A 23001-nucleotide genomic window follows, 5' to 3' on the forward strand; every position below is an offset into this window, starting at 1 on the left:
TTTTTTTAAGTTGTGTTTATTTTTAAGGAGCCATGACACCACATGAAGGCTCGTCCTTCATTTCATTCTGGTTTTATCGTATTTAAAGTTGCAAACCATTCCATGTTCCATAGTTATGTTGGACCAGCCATCACATTCAATGCGCTAGTGATCTGAAACAGAATTTGCTCCTGCACTACAGAGGCTTTTAACAGACACTTGGAAACTAGACAGAGCATTTCACTCACCCAACAAACAACATTTATCTAGAAAACTGGGGGTTGGTGAACTAATGTTTTGCAAACTGAACGCTTTATTTTGATGCTTCATTTTCAAAGATCAGGAGGACTGTGCACATACCTATAAAATCAATTGTTTCCTATTTTAAATAAGGGAAAGTAGCAGAGAAGGTTGAAGTTAAATCTTGATGAGGTTTGGGGATCATGTTCTGGAAGCACAGAGCTATAAAACAATCCCAACTTTCTAAACTTGAGCCAGGCAAGAATACTATGGCCAGGTATGGGTACTGGCTTTCTTTAGCTAATCAACCTAATGTGTCACCTTCAGTATTCCATTTGTCTCTGCCCCAAAAAGAAAGTGTTCCTTCTCTGAGCAGTGTGTACCCCCCCATATTTACTATTTATCACTACAGAATTGTTCTGTCTCTGCTGATTTTCCCTTTAAAGGTCCACAACAGTAGACTTAGAGCAAGCATCCAAAGCTGAAAGATAGTGATACTTCTGGCTTTTATTTTACAGACCTGAAACTTTCAAGCTGGTTTTCTCATGTTAAAAACAGTTGGATCTATTTCTCATCTCCATTTTGTGGCTTCCTTTTTCAAAAACCAGCACCCTGGTTTTCCATTTGTGATTTCAATCTCTCGCTAAACCTACTGATGTGGTAACATTGACAAAAAGAACAGCAGTTCAGACGGGTTTTTCTATCTGCGTTCCAGTGTAAGAGATGCAGAAGTCTTCCTTAGACACTATTTGCTACTGTTTGCTGATGCTTACTCAGCTTTACTGGTGCTCTGGAAATTTGCAAAGCATTCTCATGATGCAGTGTGATAGGTAATTCCTGGTTATAAAAACATGCATGCCTTATTATTGGAAAAAATCTGGAAGAGACGAGATTTTCCTCTCAAAAAAATATTACTCAATAATGACTTCTCCATGATTTCAAGTTATGGGTTTGCAAATACCATTAGTAAAATACCATAGGGTAAAGGATCACTTGAGGCCTGATCCAAAGCCCAAGGGAGTTTTTTCCATTTACCTCAGTGGGCTTTGGCTCATGCTCTTTAACGTGTCACAGGGTGAGACAAAATGAAGTCTCGGTACAAATATTAGGCCAGATTCTGCTATCCCTATTCAAGTAGAGTGCAAGTAGCCCCTGTGACCACTTTCAGAGTAAAGTGCTGCTCAGAGGGAGCAAAGGTAGCGATAATGCAGTTGCCACCTTTTGAACTATCTGACTTTACCCAGACTGACCAGCATTCACTCGTATAAGGCATGTGCCTGCTCCCATTGAAGTCAATGACAAAATTCCCAATAGTGCAGAGGAAGCCAAAATGTGCAAATATTGCAGAGAGGACCAGGCAAGTTGCACATTTTTTCTGGAAAAATGTTGATCTTTAAAATGCCAACATAGCAAATGCACATGTTGTGATGCAAGAGGCTAGAACAGCTCCCTTTTTGTCACTTCTTCTGTGCCTAAAATAAAAGGATGCATTTAACTGACACCCTGTAACTGACACCCTGTAACTACATGTAGAGACAAATGCTTCATTCCTTAGTATGCACAAAGTCCTTAACTCCAGTGGGAGTTTGCCTGCGAAAGGATTGCCTCAAAACTGCATAATGACCTTCAAAAATATCCCTCCCTTTATTGCTGCATGACACTACCAAAAATGTTGACTGGAAAATGCAAGCATTAAGGGAATCTGAGGTAGATTTGGGCTTTGTGAGTGGGTTACTTTCCAGTTTCATCAGCTTCCTGGAGTTCTTGCTGCTGAACTGAAGAGCGCCTTGTAAATCTTTAGAATCCTGTCTGTTTTTTTTTAATGTGACCTCATTGGTTCATTTGGCATAAAGAACAGTAGGGCCAGTGAATGCAAAACAGCAAGTATACAGATTAATACCATTGACATCACTTGAGAAAACCACTGACTGTGGATAGGGTTAGTGAAGAGTGAAATAAACCCTTTTTGGCATATCCTATATTGGGAGCCAAACTTGGAGCATCTTGTGACCAAGCAAGGCTCAATTAATACCCCATTCTGGGCCACATGAAATAATAAAATGGGAGCTTTAGATTTCACATCACTTAAAAAGATGCCAGTAGGCGGAAATGTCCACCTTGTCACAGTGTGGGACAGACGTTATTAACAGGATTAATATGCAAGCCTGAGAGAGCCCACAGGCTGGAGCTTTGCCATGGTGTAGTTAAAACTATACTTGCTTCCAGAACATGAGCAGGCAGCAGCTGGTTTAAATTTAATGGGAATTACACAAACAGAGATTCCTTTGGGGGACACAATGAGCTTGTACCTGCAAATGCTCCTTTCATATTGGTGCTCTAATGATCATATTGTATCTCCCAGTTAACAGGGAGCCCAGGGCTGCTGTAGCTCATTGGATGGGAGGCAGTGGAGATTCTAGATATGGCTTCCAGGCAGAACAGGCTCCGGTGTTGCAGCTCCACTATAAAGCCTGATGCTTGCTTAAACCTCACAGCCTCTGATAGGGACTAAAGCCCTCAAGGACCGTGGCTGTACCTGGTTTCTCCCTCCCTCTCTCATGTATCTGTCTTCCCTGAACCTAAGTAGAGAATTTCCATTCAAGCTGTTTCCAAGAAACATAGTAAATAGTAAAGAGTCCTGTGGCACCTTATAGACTAACAGACGTTTTGCAACATGAGCTTTCGTGGGTGAATACCCACTTCGTCGGGTGCAAGTGGGATCCAACGAAGTGGGTATTCACCCACGAAAGCTCATGCTGCAAAACGTCTGTTAGTCTATAAGGTGCCACAGGATTCTTTGCTGCTTTTACAGATCCAGACTAACACGGCTACCCCTCTGATAGTAAATAGTGAATCTACAACAACTTGGATTTTATTTGGGGCATCTCCAAGGCCTTCACCTATTCATCAAAATGCCTTGCCCACCTGTTGTGGCCCCCAAGCCAGTCTTGCCTAGAACCAACAAGGATTTTACTGGATATAAAGAATAATCTGCTGTTTCAACCACTTTCCTGCAAATTTCTGGTAAACAGGGCTTGCCTTTATGCTTGAAGATGTTTCCTGATGTGCCAGTAGCGCATGGCAGAATTCCAGGAGCTCTAACTGTAAACCACTCTTTAAGCCACACTGTAAGGTTGTCATGACCCAACACACGTAATATGTCTCTCTGTGTCCTCCTAATCCCTTCCAGGGTTGATTTTGGCCCATAAGGCTTTATGACCATTTTTCATTTTAAAAAGAAAAACTGCTGCTTGCTCGCGCCCCATCCAGAGCAAACGCTGCAATGTAACTCAGGAGATCAGGGTTCATTCCTGGCTCTGGTGACCTTGGGCAAGTGACTTAATCGTTCTGCACCACTGTTCCCCGTCAGCCTAGTAGGGATAATAATTTTTCCTTTCTCCCACTCTCTTGTCTTTGAGGCAGGACCTGACTCTTACTAACACGGTTTCCTAGCACAGCGAGGCCAATTGCTCCACTGTAATAGAGATATGAAGAAACTCTGTGGTCACCCAATGCTAGTTTAAGAGATGTTTCCTGTGGTGGTTCTGGTTATAGGACTTCTGAGACAGAGTGGGATAACTGGCCTTCTCATTTTCAGGGCACCATAGTAGAGAAGAATGGTGGCCCAGTGGCTAGCCAGGGACCTGGGTTCTAGTCCCTTCTCTGACATAGACTAAAGCACAGGAAGCCTTTCTGTGCCTGGGTAAAATGGGGTAATAGCCCTGCTCTACCTCTTCAGAGTGCTGTGAGGTGCCCAGATGCCATGGTGATGGGGACCATATAAGTACCTACATTAGATACCCAGAATGCCTGTCCAGTTCAGAGCTGGTGTGTCTGCTCTGGGAGCAAACCAGAACGTTTGGGTTGTACCACACCAGGAAGGCACTGGCTTATCTGACAGCATGCTTTGCAAGCAGAATATGTTCAAGAAGCCAAGTCACATCTTTTCCCCAAAACCCAGAAAGAGGAAACACAGCCCATTCCTATCATGTACACAGGCATCCTGCTTTTGATGTTAACATCACTGGGGCGATTCTCTGACAGTGGTTGCTTCCCCCCATCTGCGAGTGTGCACAGGATAAGCTTGACAGTTGAAGGGGCCAGATGCCAAGAGCTGGAGTATATTTTTAGGAAAGCATTGCCTGGGTCTGCAGATGGCTCCAGTGCTATCTGGCCAGGCTCCTGACTGCACTTATGACTGTGGAATATTCCCTGGGGCCATCTCAAGGTCAAACTGCTGACAAGCTTCCTACACTGCTTGATCTTCTAGAATCTGTTTCTTGGACCTAGCTTAAACTATGGGCTTCTATACCGATAGATGGGTAGGTGGTGTACTGGAAAGTGCATAGTTCCTATTCTATCGGGTGCAACCGCTGAACATTTTGACAATAACATGGGGACAGGACAAGAAAACATAAATAATAAGATTCTTGGCAGCAAATTCTCCTCTTGGATACACTAGTGCAACCTCACTGAAATCAGTGCAACTAAGAACATTTAGGCCTTTGTGTATGTAGAACTATCACTCTGCTCAAACGCATCTCAAAACTGAATTAACCGGGGTTTCTGCAAGTCAGACTTGTGGTGCGTTGGGAAAGCCATGTGGCGAAGTTCATACAAAACTTGACCACATTAAATCTGGCTCAACCCAACATTATTAGTTCCTCCCTTCTACAAGTGCCAAATTCCTGCACACCGTTTGTTTTTTCAGAAGATGATGGTGCAGTTGGCTGCTGGGTCCAGCGATACGTGTTTGTCCAGGTTTTATTTTAAGCTCTGGAGAGTAGGGACAGTGTCTTCGCTTGAGTTTGAACAGCTCCTAGTATGCAGCAATTGAAATAATAACAATAATAATTTGTTGTTATTGCAGGGATCTGAAGCTGGATAATGTGTTGCTGGATCACGAGGGCCACTGCAAGTTGGCAGATTTTGGCATGTGCAAAGAGGGGATTTGCAATGGAATTACTACTGCAACGTTTTGTGGCACACCAGACTACATTGCTCCAGAGGTACAGGAAACCCTTCTTCATTGGAAAATCCATTGAGCTGTTAGTAGATCTGGTTTAAAAGCAACACAATGAGCTCTCTACTTAATTTGGCATTAATTAATGTATTATTTTAATACAGCACATTATTTTAGAGAGTCTGTTCCTAGTAAGTGAGTACAACTGGCAGACCCCTTGTTTACTGGAGATGTAAATGAGTGGGTTGCCAGCTGGACATACACGTCACGTAGGGGCTCTGAGAAAGGAGGAATGGCAAGCTCAGAAGAGAATACCCTTAGTTAATATGCGGTGATATGTTTTGTTCACATTAATATTCCATAATCCATTTCTCCCTCCCCCTTAGAAAAACAATTGTTAAGCCCAGTGAGTAATATTTATCCCCCTTTCCCATCCCCATTTTAGATTCTGCAGGAGATGCTCTATGGTCCTGATGTAGACTGGTGGGCTATGGGGGTGCTGCTGTACGAGATGCTATGTGGCCACGCCCCTTTTGAAGCAGAGAATGAAGATGACCTCTTTGAAGCCATTCTGAATGATGAAGTTGTTTACCCAACCTGGCTTCAGCAGGATGCAGTAGGGATCCTGAAAGCTGTAAGTTCCCTTGCTTTTGTGTCCTCTGTGCCCTTCATGCCAGCTCACACCAGCCTGACGTGTTCTTCAAAATAATAGTTGATATCATTGATGAAAATAGAGCTGTGTGAATAATTGATGTTTCAGTTCTCTGGCAGTTCCTAAAAATGGAAAAAAATCATTAATATTTTGGCTCAGGTTTAACTGAATTTGAAAATTCTGAAAAAAATATAGGTGAATCAGGTCGAACAAACATTTCATTCAACACAAGACATTTTATTTCTTGGAGTTTATAAGGGGCTAGATTCACAGAGTGGGGAGAGGATTGGAGGAGAAGGTAGGGTCTCCCTTATAAGAGGGCTTGGAAGAGTTAGATTTGTCGGTAAACATTGATTTCACCATACACCCACAAACCGACGTAAAAATATTTCCATCAGTAATTGAAATTTCCAATAGGCAAATTAAGAAATATGCTGCTTGAGAAGTCATTAGAGTTTTGATTTGAAGAGATTTCTTTTTGTATGCTGTGACATGTGAAGATGTTTGAACAGTCATAAAGCTTTAACTGGTTGAATTTCAGTGTCTGCTGACATTAATGAAGTATTGTGTGACACACACCCCATAATTTCCCACAACTGTGAAAAGCTAGATCGATAAAAATTAAAAACAAGCTTAAAACCCATAATTTTTGCACAACTGTGAAACATGTAAATCAATAAAAAAAATCTTTAAAAGGCTTAAAAATAACCATCAGTGTTATCCATCAAGGTTATAAAAATTGAATTCTACTAGGCCTACGTATAAGTTTTATCCCAGTGGTGAGGGTACTCACCTAGTATATGGGACACCTGTGTTCAGGACTCCCCTTTGCCTGACGTATAATTCAATAATAATTGGAGCAGGGATTTGAGCTTGGGTTTCTCACATTGCAGGAGAGTGTCCTACCTGCCTGGCTATAAAGTCACTCCCTCTCTCTGGCCCAATTATTGTATAATTATGTATACAAAGTGGAACAGCCTCAATAGGAGGGAGTGAGAAAGGCCTGCCCCAGGCTACCCTATAGGACAGGGGATACTGCACTCTCCTGCAGTGTGGGAGTTAAAAAGCATCCAAAAAAGTTAAAACGAGCAGGGACAGACACACTGGAAAGCAAGCTGATGAGTGGAGTAGCAAGATTCATGGTTATGAATCTAACAGGATCCTTTCATTACCTTGGGGTGAAGGGTAAGAACTGCAATGCTGACGTGTTCACCCGCAGCTTATATTCCCTAACTGGTTCAAAGGTCAGGCTGGCAAGCAGCATGCATGCTCCCTCTTAGACTACGTGATTTAGCACATGCTCATCTTCCAGAACAGAAGAGATACCGTACTCGGCATGTACCATCAGATACCATGCTACTTCTGTGTGAGCAAAGTAGGAAATATCTTCAGTATCTCAGATAGTACTGTTGCTAACTGTAGGTAATGTTGACTTTCCCAAGGGGATCGCTAGAAAATTCTCATTTTTGAATGTTTATAATGGAAAATCCCTGACCTGCCTGGAGACCCGCTTTGGGGAGGTCCTAACAAACAGTGTGCAGAAGGATGATGTTGCATTTAAAGCTCTGGCATGGGACTCAGGAAATCTGGCTTCAGTTCCCACCTCTGCCACATATCACTGTGTGACCATGGACAAGTCAGTCTCTGTGCACCTCAGGTCTCCACCTGTAAAATGGGAATAATAACCCTTCCTTTGTTTGTTGAGATTGTAAAATCTTGGTGGCATGGACTGTCTTTTACTGTATGTGCATACAGCACCTACCACATTGGGGCTGCTTGGCACTGCTGTAAGGAGTGGAAGGATAGTCCAGGGGTTAAGGCACTCACCTAGGATTTAGAAAACCTAAATTCAAGTCCTTGCTCCACCACAATCTTCATCTGTAACCTGGGGCAAGGCATTAAGCCTATCAGTGCCTCCGTTAATTCCTTACCTTGCAGCAGCATTGTGAAGGTAGGTACGTTAAAGATTGTGACATGCTAAGATTCTCTGTTAATGAGGGGGAACCATATAAATACCTAACATAAGTAATTAATAGTTTGTGAAACACTGGCTTAAATAAATGCAGCACCATAGGAACAACTCTATAAAGGAAGGTAATCTAGTAACGAAACTCTGGAAATTAATGTGGAAGGTTTCTGTGGGATATAAAGCAGATAATACAGTTTACAAAATTGCCAGCACATCCATAATATTCCTAAAAGCACCACTAAAAACAAAATCCATTTCCTGAGGAAGGATTGTACTATGAAATACATAGGTCCTGGCCAGAGGTGATCACTTTTCTCATTGAAGGCTGTCTTGGGCTTGGAAATCTCTCAAAACAATTTAAAAGAAAAAAAGTGTGTTTTAAAGCAATGAAAATTCAAGAGCAGTATTTGTTGTGCTAGATCAGTGCGCTTAAATGCTTAGGACAGTTTATGTCCTGGAAAGGATACCTCCTCAGGTGTGTAAGTGCCAGCTAATCAAAAAACAATTCTAAAATAGATACAGTTGTATTTTCATACATTGCAGGACTCTTATGTAAGCCTGAGACAGAGTTCAAAGGGTGATACAGTAAACGCTAATCACACAAGGAAGTACAAAGTGTAATATGACCTATTTTGTGTCCGAACAAGGTGAAGGGAGGGTTAAACTTATGACATTTATTTCACTAATTACAACAGGCACCTCAGCACACCAGCTGGTGCAAGTTAGATTCACCCCCAAGTTGTTCTGCCCCATGCTGGGGCCAGGGCGGGGGCAAAGAATCAGAGAGCCATAATCATAGTGATTTCACAATAAGTTTTCAAATGTGTTACTTTAAGTGATCTTCCTGTAACTGCAAATAGTAGCATGGTGAGTGGAACTGGAGAAAGAGGGTCAGGTTTCAGGAGGGGCCTAATTCAGTAAGACACCAGAGTGTTTAGGAATGTAATCGGAAACCAGGCAACTCCCTCAAACTGTAGACCCTTGACATAATGCATAAAGATCTCTCTCCTACAACACTTCCTCACCCTAGCATTGCTTATTGCTCATGAAACAAACCAGAGCATTTTCTGCACTTTACAAGCATTGCTTACAGAAAGCTGTGCCCTGAAAGGAATTTCTGCAATGGGAGAAAATGGGGGTGCTGGTGGAGGGAGAAGACTTTCAAGTACTGAAGTTATGAGCAGGTCAGTTTCAGAGCACTAACCAGGAGTCTGTGATGAACTGATGAGAGTTTGCATCACAGAATTTTATATATGCCATTCGGTTCAATTCCTTACACAGCCATCACTTTCCAGGTGGCTGCTGCTTCAGGTGACTGCACCAGAAATTTTTATTTATGATTCAAGAGACCAAGTCACTTTTTGCAGCACTAAGACACTTTGTATTTCTTGAGCATGAGCTCCCTGCAGCCTCTGATTAATTGCTTTTGGTTACAGACCATTTCATCAGATAGTCGCATTGGTCGCTTCTCACTGTCTCATGTCATACTTTCAATAGTGCCAGAGCACGTCCACTTTAGAGGAAAGGCAACTCTTTTTGTAATTAGATACAAAGGGATGTTTTTGGCCTCTAAATTCCAATGAATTGACATGCTTGTTTTCTCTTTACCTATTTTTTGAATTATAAGAAGGAATTTTAGTGCTAATAACTGAATTTATATATTTGCCACAGATATTAGCTCAGTTCAATATTTATATATGAAGTTCCCATATAACACACACTAGTACAGTAACTCCTCACTTAACGTTGTAATTATGTTCCTGAAAAATGCGACTTTAAGCAAAACGATATTAAGCAAATCCAATTTCCCCCATAAGAATTAATGTAAATGTGGGGGGTTAGGTTCCAGGGAAATTCTTTTCACCAGACAAAAACTATATATATTATAGATATACACACTGTGTACATTTTAAACAAACAATTTAATACTGTTCACAGCTATGATTGTGAAGCTTGGCTGAGGTGGTGAAGTCAGAGGGTGGGATATTTCTCAGGGAATGCCTTGCTGCTAAATGTTGAACTAGCACTCGGTTGAGCCCTCAAGGGTTAACCCATTGTTGTTAATGTAGCCTCTCACACAAGGCAGCACAAACACAAGGGAGGGGAGACAGCATAGCAGACAGAGACAGACACACACCTTGTGTGTGGGAGAGATGCACACTGCCCCTTTAAGTAAGCTGACCCACTCTTAAATGCATTGTCTTTTTAAGTGGAGCAGGAAGTTGAGACCAGCAGCTGCTGCCCCAAGCTCTCTCTGTCTGTGTCCCCACCCTGCTCTATCTGAAGAAGAAGGGGTAAGTGAGGTATAGGAACAGGGGGGAGGGGGACACCCTGACATTAGCCCCTTCTCTTCCCCCCCCCTGCACAGCAAGCAGGAGTCTCAGGGAGCAGCTCCAAGGCAGAGGGCGAGAGCAGCACATGGCAGTGTGGGAAGGGACAGCTGAGCAGCTGCAGCACAGGGAGCTGATAAGGGGGCTGCTGGTGCACCCTGGTTACAAGCCCCCACCAGCCAGCTGCAACAGGCTGCTCTTCCTGCAAGCAGTGGAGAAAGCAGGCGGCTGCCAAGCGACATTAGAAGGAAGCATTGCATAACTTTAAACGAGCATGTTCCCTATTTGATCAGCAACATAATGAAATAATGTTAACCAGGATGACTTTAAGTGAGGAGTTTTACTGTACAATGTGGGTCTTTGTTCCCCTCTAGTGGCTGGTCTTTATGAAAGAATAATAGCTTACTATAGCTGCCGGTTAAGAGACTTGCTCAGGTGGTAGAGGACTCTTGCTTTTAACATTCTCTAAGTTACTTATATGGCTTCTATTACTATTGTGTCTGAGCACCTCAGTCTCTACTGTATTTATTTTCCCAGCATTCCTGCAAGGCAGGAAACCATTAACCCCATTTTACAGATGAGGCACTGAGGGACTAAGTGATTTGCCCAAGTACTCTGACATTACAGTGATGAGCATGGCAGAAGAGCCTATATAGAATGGAACAGATCACACATGAAGTCTGGCAGAGCGTGAATTGAACCTGGGTCATCTTAATACCAGACCAGCACCCAAACTACTGGACCATCCCTCCTCACTAATGGGCCTGGCTTGAAACTTTCAGCAGTTCTAGTGATACTAATGAATGCATAACACAAGTGACACACATCCCTGAAACCAAAATCAAATTCTCCTTCCAGCCAGAATGACAAAGGGTGTCAAATTCCCTGTGATATTTGATCTACTAAACAGTTGGCCTTTTGAGATTTTTTTTACAAGTTGATGCATAGGATAAATGAGCACAGGAGCAGTTTATCTTTGTGTATGGCTTTACGCTGTGATTCAGCATCATGAAGTTTGGGGCCTATTTCAAGTTGCTTTTCACCACCGTTCTGCTTTGCCCAGCTCCCTCCACCCTAGAAGTCATCTGTGCATGTATCCTGTGAGGTAGGCTGCATCCTGTGCATCTCTATAATTTCCTGAAGGTTGCCACTATCCATTCTCAAGTGCTTGATTAGGACATAAGGTCTTGTTTGGTCAATGGCTGTTCCAGGAATATTTTTGAGCATTGCTGCTGTAGGGAAACAAAAAACAACCTAGATGCACGTGGAGCCTGTGTAGAAGCCAGAGCAGAAACCATTTTGTGCTTTAAACAGGAAATTGTTCCTGATTTCCCCTTCAATGTTTTGTGTCATTTTAAAAATATTTGTAAAGGGCTGGAAGGCAAGGCAGGCTGATTCTGAGCTGGTGTAAATCAACAAAGCTGTGCCGACTTACACTGGCTGGGGACCTGGCCCATTAGCTGTGAGCAGAGCTGTATGAGATTCATTTTCCAACTTCCATCCAGGAGCAGCTCTAACTTTTTTGCCGCCCCAAGCACGGCAGGCAGGCTGCCTTCGGTGGCTTGCCTGCGGGAGGTCCCCGGTCCCGCGGATTCGGCAGCATGCCTGTGGGAGGTCCGCCGGTCCCGCTGCTTCGGCGTACCCACCGCCGAATTGCTGCCGAATCCACGGGACCGACAGACCTCCCGCAGGCAAGCCGCCGAAGGCTGCCTGCCTGCCGCCTTCGCAGGGACCCTCGCAGCTTGCCGCCCCAGGCACGCGCTTGGAGTGCTGGTGCCTGGGGCCGCCGCTGCTTCCATCTCCCACTACTCATTACCAGCTCTAATGTAATTCTGTTTACCTATGCCAGGAATTAATCTGGCCCCTGCTCCTGCTGTATCAACGTCTATAAAATATACCCCCTCAAAATGCTCCTTGAGATAAACTGACCTAGTTATCCCCATCTTCTGGGGAGGACTCTGAAAAGGAAACTTAACTTTTGGATGCACTGGAAATGTCATTATGCAAGTTCCTAGACAGTGACTCACATTGGCTGTGTATAGCTAGGGGTTCATTTTAACACAGAATGCTGATGTCTGATTTGTCACTAGTGGACAATAACATTTAGAGTGGAGCTAGTGGTATTCCAAGCAGCTGGAGATCTTGGGATCCCAGCTGGATGAATTACAGCATGAAATATGACTGTCTCTTTCATCGTTTTTACCCCAGGAGCAGCATGGTATATCTGATTTCAGCACCATCACTATAACTCTAGTTGAGTTCATATCTGTGTGCTTTTCTTGGATAGGGCCCGATCCTGCACCAGCTTGCTGGAAGTTTGGTGAGGTAGGGAAAGTCATGTTAAAAACCAAGGCTCAAGGAACAACGGTCTAAAGGGGAGGTAAAACCATGAAAGGTACAGAGGGAAAAATACAGAGATCTTCCTTTCTGCACCAGGCTTCAGGGCAAGGGGAAGGGGAATGCTTGGTCTACGTTACCAAAATCCACCCCCCTGAGCGAGATAGTTATATGAACCTAACCCCTGATGTAGACAACACTATGTCAACAGGAGGGCTTCTCCCCTCCACATAGCTACCTCCTCTCAGGGAGGTCAATTAACTACGCTGATGGGAGAAGATAGTCTTCACTAAGCGCTACGGTGCTGTAAGTTTAGATGAGCTCTAGGACAATGGAGTCATTACAAGGGATGATGGTGTAGGTAATAGATTGAACTGGTGATCGGTGGGCCAAAGGCGTGGAGATTTGAAGTCTAGATGCTTTCCAAGGTTTTCTGGAGAGTACCAGCTGTACTAAAGCCTCACTCTACAATGTAGGTAACCTCAAGGGTTAAGGCATGGTAGCACCCCAGGATAGCTTTATCCCTGTCTTCTGGGCCCACGGCTTCTAACCATCAGGCCCCCCTCACGTTTGACAGTCAAATGAGGAAAGTGGTGCTCACTGGGAGATGACGGCCAGCTCCTGTGCACAATGTGAGCGTTCAGACACTCCTCCAAAAACTGGTGTGTGGGCAGCTCTGCCTTATTTTTGTGGATCACAAATTAGACTTCAGGCCTGCTGGAGACATAGTTGCTGGAACTGGGAGTGCTGCCACTCCCCCTAGTTTGAAATGGTTTCTGTCATATGCAGGGTTTAGAGTTTGGTTCAATGGCTCTTCGCACCCCCACTGTAAAAATTGTTCTAGCACCACTGGTTGGACATGCACATAATGGAGAAAAAGTATTATTTAAACGCTGCTGTTGTCCACAGAGGTCAAACTCAAGACTGAGGGTAGGTGCCTGCAATGCTGATTTTGAATGAGGAGTGAACAAGCTGAAAGGTACTGCAAGAGAGGGGTCAGATGCTGGAAGGACAGCCTGGGGTTTCAGTATTCTGTATTCAACACTTAGTTTGGAAATGCGGATGAAAAGAAGACGGAAGTTGATTTAGGTTTATAGATCACAATTATCTAGAATTGACAGAAATCAGAAAAAAAGACGGAAGTTGATCTATGTTTAAAGATTACAATTATCTAGAATTGACACTGACTCAGAAGGCAAATTCTCTGGTTTACCAAACTGTCTGTTGCCACAAGTCACTGAGTTCACTTCCTGCTGCGGTTATCTGTGTAACCCCTTTGATGCTGGTTAACACTTGCAGTTGTCTGAACCCAGCATTAAAACAACAGCTTCAAAGTTGAGTAGCTGTCATGAAGGATTTCTAATGTCAATTCCTGAGCAGAGTGGTCAGTGTTATCGCTGGATCCTGCATGTTTCTCTTTATCACTTATTATTTTATTGAATTATTTTGAAAAAATGTAAATAGATCAAGGAATAGGAAAAGCCACTCTCCCAAGTAGTAGCTAGCATATTTTGTCCCATATTTTTCCTTACTATTCCTCATATTGACGCACTTCCAGAATCTTTTCAGCTGAGTGGTGAGCTAATTTGGAGGCCTTGCTAGGTTGTTCCCATTAGGAGGAGAAATTGATGATGGGAGTCAAGTATCTCTTTGTTCAATCCTGGTTATTCACAAAGAGCGTACAAAGTTCTTCACTGTCGACAGTGGGAACAAACAACAGGAAGCCGTTTCCCTGCTCAAAATTTCTCAGCCTATCTGTTCAGCCAGTATTTTGCCCAGAAGAAACTCTCTTCTCTCAGGGCTGCAATCACACTGCTTCTCTTGCTGTCTGCTTCCAACTCACACAGCTGCAATCCAGTCAATGCCCCAACACCTGTTTTGCAATCAGTCCCCAGGGAAACTCCTGATCCTACCAGAGTTCTTGCTCAGACCTTCCATGTGGCCAGTGCTTTGGGTGGTGGGATCTATTGTTTCAGTTATTTTACTCCATATAGGTGCTTAATTGCTTATTTTATTTAGCCAGAATGAAGGGTGGTTACCCATCAGCTTCACTGAAGTGTGCGATTGCCCAAAGATCAGTGACACCCTTGCTTGCAGCTGCCCGCACTCTCCACCATAACATGATCAACGTGTCGAGAGCATGTAGAGAGACAACTGGATAGGGTATCGCTCCAAACCCCATGACCTCAGGAGAGCGTCCGTTAGTGGCTGAGCTCCATCATCTGGGATTTGTGTCCTGCTCTAGGATATGAACACATGTCTGGAGGGCAAAGGCCCCTGCACTGACCCCAGGACCCCGATGTGACAGGATTCCATACCAAAGTACCCAGAGTGACCGGCCAGAGTGATTGGAGCAGATAAAAGCCCTGACCTCCTTCCACACTCAATCAAGGCTCTGGAGTCTTTCAGAGTAGAGCACAAGGAAGATCCCTTAATTTTCAGTAGAGAGAGAGATTCTTGTGTGTGGAACTCCTAACAGCTACTTAAAAGTTTCATTGTTTATTATTATCACTACTGTTTGTGTTCCAGTCCTGCCCAGTAGGCCCTAGTCATGATCAGGGCCCCATTATTCTGGGTGCTGTATGTTCATACGAAGGCACAGTGCCTTCCTCTGCCTCCCCCAGTTTTAATCCTATTAATCAAAAAAGCAGGGTACAATTTTCTGTAAAGAGTTTTCATTCCACTGCAGCCCATAAGAGCAAAAGATCTGGGGGTAGTTCAGAGCCACACAGCCACCTTGTAATTGTTGGATAGCAATGAGCACACCAGATTTCCCAGAATGCCCTGCTGCCAGGATGCCTCTGTTAGCCTGTTGCTTTGAGGTGTAATTCAGCCATCCTTACTTACACTGAGTAGTTCCACAAGTAATTTCACTGAAATCAGTGGGGCTGCTCAGAGTTAGGTACTACGCAGGGTGCATAAGGATGGCAGAATCAAGCACCAAAGCAGCATGCTAAATAGGGGAACTCTGGTAGTGCATTCTGGTCAATGCTTTATGTGTTCATATAAATAATACCATAATTGCACCTTTTAAATCAAAGTCTAGTGCAGTGAACCAGTTTATTTTTATAAATAAGGTAGATAAGTCTATAGAAAACAGGGATTTTCCTAGTTTGCGGGTGATACCAAGTAAGGAAGCACAGAAAATGGTGAGGCCCCCCCATACAAATGCAGTTAAAGCAGAGCTGAGCTCATTTTAATATCTTATGTGGTAAGTGCTAAATGTGATTCAGTCCAAGTAAATGGAGGGTAATCACTCCAAAATAAAGCGCCCAGAGACTGAATCTTTGCTAAATAAACGTACCACAATCTGGCCAGAAACTAGATCTGAGAGATACTGAAAAAAAAATTCCTCTATGGCCCTCAGTCCAGGCAATCTGCAGTAAAGAAAGCAGTGAGAATGCAGGATAAATAAACTATACCTCCTACGGGATGTCAACATTACCAGCTGTATTGGTTACACCTGGTGTAGGACGCCTTACGCTTGCTCGTCAACATACTTTTAGGAAGGCCTTCCCGAGTCCATGAGAGAGAGAGCATGCAGCCAGATGAGCCTCAGTCTTGTCCCAATCAACAACTTGAAAATGTCATTAGTTAAGAGAGATGGTGCATTCTTTCTTGCAGTAAGAAGTTTTTTTTTTTTTTTTTGAAGCAGATTTTTTTAAAGAACACAATACAAGCAAACTGCTGCCAGTGCCAGGGGAGCAGAGAAATAAATACACAGGACTGAGCTCAGCTTTCTGCCACCTTTCTGCCTCATCCCCCAAATCTTAGGGCTAGTTTGGCCCCTCGGCAAGTCAGAGCAGCCTTGTGACTGCTGTAACTTCTGCTGGCTGCTGTGCTCTCCAGCTGCACCCCAGAATGCATCCTACAGTGGACTGGAATGTGAGAGGAGAGGACCAGGGCTGGCTTATAGCTGACTACACTGGCACGTCACCCAGAGTGTTACCAGAGTGCTCTCCCTTCTTTGCACTCGTGGTCCATGGATCCAGCCCAAGTTCTTTGTGTTAAGAACAAATGGAAGGCAGCAGCTAATCTGTTTTGCACACAGTGCCAGAACAACAAGCGTGAACTTGTTTGTGCAACAAAACGGGTACTGTAAGATTTTAGACAAGGATTAAAGGGGAAAGGATGAACACTATGGTGGACACAACTGAAATCAAAGAGGTGCCATGATGAACTCATAGCTTCTCCTCAGAGTCAAGGAGCCTGGCTAACAAAAGCAGATATTTAAAAGTGCCTTCAAATATGCAAATACATCATTCCCTTTTGACATCCTTTCTGAGTTGGCAGACCCAATAAATTCTGTCTTTCAGTTAGATTAAGCTTTAGCTGTCAAAGCCACACTAAAAATATTTCACTCACTTTCTGAAGCTCTGTGCTGGATCCTTGTAAACAACTTTTGTTTACTTTTTATCTTGCGTTTCCTGAGCAGTTCTCCAGCTCCAATCTCAGAACCATCATTCTGGAATCCCTGTAGCTTCCCAGCTGGGAGAACTTCCAAAGAGATCACACTAAATATTCTCTCTTCTTCCAAGCCTATGAGAAACTCGTCTACATTAATACATTATTAGTAAGGCTGTCAATTAATCGCAGTTAACTCATGTGATTAACTCAGATAAATGAATTGCGATTTAAAAAATGAATCGCAATTAATCTCAGTTTTAATCACACTGTTAAACAATAGAATACAAATTGAAATTTATTAACTATCTTGGATGTTTTTCCACTTTTTCAAATACATTGATTTAAATTACAACCCAGAATATAAAGTGTACAGTGTTCATTTTATATTATTTTTATTACAAATATTTGCATTGCAAAAATGATAAACAAAAGAAATAATGTCAAGTATCTTTTAAAAAGAAATAGTATTTCTCAATTCACCTCATACAAATACTGTAGTGCAATCTCTTTATCATGAAAGCACAACTTACAAATGTAGATTTTTTATTTTTATTTTTTTTGGTTACACGACTGCACTCAAAAACAAAACAATATAAAACTTTAGAGCCTACAAGTCCACTCAGTCCTACTTCTTGTTCAGCCAATTGCTCAGACAAACAAGTTTGTTAACATTTACGGAAGATAATGCTGTCTGCTTCTTATTTACAATGTCACCTGAAAGTGAGAACAGACGTTCACATGGCACTTCCGTAGCCAGCATTGCAAGGTATTTATGTGCCAGATATGCTGAACATTTGTACGCTCCGTGCTTCAGCCACCATTCCAGAGAACATGCTTCCATGCTGATGACACTCATTAAAAAAACAATGTATTAATTAAAATGAACACTGTACACTTTGTATTCTGTGTTGTAATTGAAATCAATATATTTGAAAATGTGGAAAACGTCCAAAAATATTCGTATAAATAGTATTCTGTTATTGTTTATCAGTGCAATTAATTGTGCTTAATTATTTTATTTGCGTGATTAATCACAATTATTTTTTTTTATTTTAGGTACCCAGGTTTGAAAATTTTGGCCTAAGTCTATCCATTTTTGTGTTGTATTTGTGTTGATGGGAACGTCTGAAAAAGTTGGGGGGAAGCAAGCAGATTCCAGTACAAAAAGTTAGTTTGAAGCTAAACGATCAGTATTCTAACTTCACCTGGGGCAGAGAGCCACCTTTTGGGACCAGATTCTCTGCTGTGTGAATGGTCAAAATTCCATTGATGTCAATGAAGCTTTACCCATTTACAGCTGCAGAAAATGTAGCTCCAGATGTGTCGATCACTCACACTGCTTCCTCTTTCTACCCTGATTTATTTTGCGCATCCATCTTCCTCAACAATCTTCACAACAGAATAATCTTCTTTGTTCTCTATAGCCGTTGGAATTGTCAGCCCCTCAATCAGTGGTCCCGTGATCATCTAGAGACCAAGCAGGAATGAGACCAAACTTATCTCAGTTTAATATCAGTGAAGTTAACCTCTGCGGCACTGACATTTTTATCCTTAGCGCCGGGGGCAGTAACACTAAAGCTGTTGCTAGTGCCATTGTGATAGATGTTAAGTTTTCCACTCCATGTGGCTTTCGGGAAGAGCAGGGAGGAGTGATTTAGTCTTGCCCACATCCCCTTTACATCATAGCTGGAAATAACCAAGAATTTCCCCCCATTTTCAAAAATGCATTTCAAGTATATTTCTACTCCTTAGACCTAATACTGCATTCTTCAGGCCTTGTCTACGTGGGAGAATTTGCCTTGATTCTTGCCATCAGTAGCCAGAACCCCAACACAGACAGGCAACGCTGTTATTTGCATCAATGGAGCTCACCCCTGCTTAAAACTATGGTAAACTGGTAGGCATCACAGCTTATAGCAATTTACCATACTGCGCAAGGGGCCAAGCAGCAGTACTGCTACTGCTGCATCTGGCCACCGATCGCTGAAATCAGGGCAAATCCTCAGTGTAGAAGAGAGTTGACATTTTCAAAAGTGTCTCCTTGACTTGGAAGTCTAAATCCTATGTTCAAAAAATGACTTCAGCACTCAGGTGCCTAATTGTCAGTGACAGTCAGTGGAACCTAAGTGCCTGAGTCACTTTTGAAAATGGGATTACGGCTTCTGAGCCATTTAGGCACTTTTGGGAGTTATACTCCTGATCTAATTCAGGCAGTGCTCTCATGGAAGGTAATGGGAGTCTTGTCCAAGAAAGGAGCTCAGGACTGAGCCCCATAAGAGCTGCTAATGAAGTGCTCCTATGCTATGTGAGTGCCTCCTGACTTCACGTCATTAACAAATGTAGAGCCATCTTTCTTCCCCTTTGTTTAGGGGCTGCTGCAGGCTAATGAAATCATATATTGTTGGTTTGTTTTTGCTTACATAATAGTCAAACCACGTTTGCTGCAAGTCCAGTGTTCAGTCACAAGATTCATGAAGGGAAGCCTTAATTAGAGTAATTGCTCTATTTATATAACGATTCCCCTTTGTCTAAAATCAGATAGATCTTTGAGAAACCCTCCTTTAGAGTTAATTTCTGTTTTGTTGTTCCAGGCCACTCCTCTGAATGAGCCTGAGTATCCTGGAGAGCCCATTCTGTTCTGCCTCATTCCCAAGGGAGCTGTATTTTGGTTCCATTAGTCTAGTGCACTCTTGCTTTTCCTTTTTGTGTTTATCATACTTCACTAACAACAAGAGGGAAACTCTAAGAAAAAGTACAAGGAAATATTGCTTTTGCTTAACATCTTGAAGGCAAGAGTTGGATTGGGATGGTCTGACTCAGTGTCCATCTGAGGAACGTTGGTCATGTGTTTAAGAGATGGGTTGGGACTCAGGAGATGTCATCGGCTCTGCCACAGACTCTGTGTGTGTCTCTGGGCTGGTCACTTAACTTCTCTGTGCTTCAGTTCCCCATCTGTAAAATGGGGATAATAATACTTCATTAACTATTTGCCTGCTGTGTCTCTCTCTCGTCTGTTTAGATCGTAAGCTCCTCAGGGCTTCGGTTATGTCTTACTAAGTGTACGTAAGCAACCTAACTCAGTGACCTGAGTTGTGACAGCTACACACTACTGTAGTACAAGTAATAATAATTATTGCTAATAGAAGCCAACTGTTGTGGCTAAAGAAGGCATTTTCATTCCTTACCCTTCCAAGTTCCTGAGATGCTTTTCCCCTCACCCCTCGTGTTTGAATTTTTTACATTCCCCCCCCACTAAGAAGTAACCTACTCACCGCAATATCACGTGTGAAACTAATCACCGATGATAAATAAATGCAAAATAGATATGTTAAAATTATGCTGAGTGTGTGTGTGTGTGTGAGATCATTATATACAAAACTCTAAAAAGCAAGGAAATTATTATTAGAAACCTAGTTTGTGCAAACATTTCTGCACATTCTCAAGTCTCTAGACAAGTTTACAAGCCAGGGTTCTTTATAAATCAGTTAAAGTGCTTTGGGGCAAGCAGTGTACAGAATAGTCCACCTGTCTACAGATTTAACTCTGGTGGGTGACAAAATATTTTCCCAGTGGTGAGCTCCCTTATCCCTACAATCTCTGTTGTAGCGTCGCTGGCAGACTAATCTTCCACTCTTAACTGTATGGAGTGATTCATTACATGTTCTTTTGTAGATATGTATCAATAATTCCATGGCGGTCAGGTGTTCTGGCTCAGTGTGCTGTTTTTGGCTGATGCGCCTGTGGGAAGTTCAGATGAGGTCAGGTTCAATCTAACTGAGTTTACAGCTTTACAAACCCATGTAGACAGAGGCCGTTGATTTCAATGGAAGCAGGATCAAGTGACATACAATTTTTAACCTGTTTTGCTTTTGCTAAGGGCTGTCTCATTCTTTCTGTGTAACTCTTTGATGGGCAGTTTGTAGATAGGGCTGAGTCCAGAGGCAGATATTCATATTAGTTGTCTGTCTAGTTATTGGTGCAAAGTACAGATACTGATTAAGTTCTAAATGACATTTTCCAAGGGAAACCTTTTACCTGTGAGTCATCTCCCACTACCTGCCACAACACAGAAGAGTTGGACCTGGAAGGCCCTGTAGGTCTTTCATACCTGGGCCTGATTATGAATGTATATTGGCCTGAGTCTTGTTTCTCTCTGGATTCTAAGTGGGGCCACGACTTTCCTCTTCCAGAGTTTATCATTTCCCAGTACAATCCTAGAGGCCAGGCCCTGGATTTTTTAAATGTCCTTATGTGTTTTCCCTTGTCCTATTCGTGTCTCATCTGGTATCCAGAAGCCCTCAGAGATCTCTGGTGGCCTAGCATGTCATCCTGCAATACCCGTCCTGCCACTGACGAGTTAGGAAGGTGTTGGCTAAAATTTTTGAGCCATTGGCACAGGCTTCAATCTCCCATAACATCACATAAACACTTTAGAGAGGAAGGCTGGTCTTTGTGGTTAAGGCATTGGATTGCAACTCCGGAGAGCTGGGTTTAATTCCCTGCTGCGCCACAGACTTGCTCTGTGACCTTAAGCCACTTATGCTTCAGTTACCCATCAGTAAAATGGAGATCATACGTTTTTTTCCTCCTCCTCTTTGTCTGTCCTGTCTATTTAGGGGCTGTCTTTTCCTGTGTATCTGTATAACACCTAGCATACCGAGTCCCTGCTGTTAGGCCTCTAGATACTACCATAATACAAAGAATAAATAATACAACATTTTTACTGAGGTTCTAAGCTGCCTAGCGAGTTTCATAGATTTTTAAGGCCAGAAGAGACCATCATAATCATCTGTCTGACCTCCTGCCTTAGAATTTCAGCCAGTGAATCCTGTGTGCACCCCATTACTTTGGGATGAATTAGAGCATATATTTTAGATTATTAAATTTAATGAGAATTGGGCATCCAAATCCCTTAGGTGGCTTCGAACATTTCAGCCTTTAATTTGAAGTGCATTATATGCTACGATATGTAACTAATTATGGCACAAAATATTAACATTGACACAATTAGTAAGAGGCGCTGTTAGCATTCTGTTTTTCCTGGGACTCAGTTGCCAGATACCTACTGTACTTGATGTTAAACCCAACTATTTCCCACATAAAACATGCACACTGTATCCAGTCTGCCCCAACCACACCATTTCTAGAAATCACGATAAGATTTCATGCACTTACAGACTTTAAGGTCAGAAGGGACCATTATGATAATCTAGTCTGACCTCCTGCACAACGCAGGCCACAGAATCTCACCCACCCACCCACTCCTGTAGCAAACTCCTAACCTATGTCTGAGTTATTGAAGTCCTCAAATCGTGGTTTAAAGACCTAAATGTGCAGAGAATCCTCCAGCAAGTGACCCGTGCCCCACGCTGCAGAGGAAGGCGAAAAACCTCCAGGGCCTCTGCCAATCTGCCCTGGAGGAAAATTCCTTCCTGACCCCAAATATGGCGATCAGTTAAACCCTGAGCATGTGGGCAAGACTCACCAGCCAGCACCCAGGAAATAATTCTCTGTAGTAACTCAGATCCCGCCCCATCTAACATCCCATCACAGACCAGACTGGAAATGGCAAACTGCATGGTGTTTGTGACAGCCCCGGGGTCATAGAGGCATGAGGACAGCACGTCGGCCTGTGTAATTGGGGAGGATGTTCTGGGGTGTCATGAATATAGTCAGGGCCGGCTCTACATATTCGGCCGCCCCAAGCAGTCATGCGCGGGAGACGCCCCAGGAGCAGCGGACCTCCCGCTGGCTTGACTGGTGAGAGTCCGCTAGTCGCGCGGCTCGGCTGGACCTCCCGCAGCTGCGGACGGTTGGCTGGTCCGGCGGCTCTGGTTGAGCTGCCGCAGTCATGCCTGCGGGAGGTCCAGCCGAGCCGCGTGACCAGCGAACTGTCTGCAGTCATGCCTGCGGCAGGTCCGGTCGTCCCGGGGCTCCGGTGGACCTCCCGCAGGCATGACTGCGGCAGGTCCGCCGGCCCAATCTGCCGCCCCTGACGACAACTGCCGCCCCACGCGCGTGCTTGTCGCGCTGGGGTCTGGAGCCGGCCCCGAATATAGTAACAGTTTGCAGGTACTGTATAATGACATCTAAGGGCTAGAATTTCAGAATGATAAATCACACA

At 43.4% G+C, this 23001-nt stretch overlaps 1 protein-coding gene across 2 annotated transcripts in view; it reads left to right on the top strand.

The window, feature by feature from the left end:
- PRKCH (protein kinase C eta) overlaps positions 1 to 23001 on the top strand; it is a 157490-nt gene that overhangs the window by 127404 nt on the left and 7085 nt on the right. For both annotated transcript variants that reach the window (XM_039538073.1, XM_039538072.1), the window contains 2 exons: positions 5090 to 5228; positions 5628 to 5816. In XM_039538073.1, the coding sequence (XP_039394007.1) occupies positions 5090 to 5228; positions 5628 to 5816 (328 nt within the window). The remainder of the gene's footprint in view (positions 1 to 5089; positions 5229 to 5627; positions 5817 to 23001) is intronic.

Source organism: Mauremys reevesii, linkage group 4 (assembly GCF_016161935.1).
Source record: "Mauremys reevesii isolate NIE-2019 linkage group 4, ASM1616193v1, whole genome shotgun sequence".
Taxonomy (NCBI): Eukaryota; Metazoa; Chordata; order Testudines; family Geoemydidae; genus Mauremys; species Mauremys reevesii.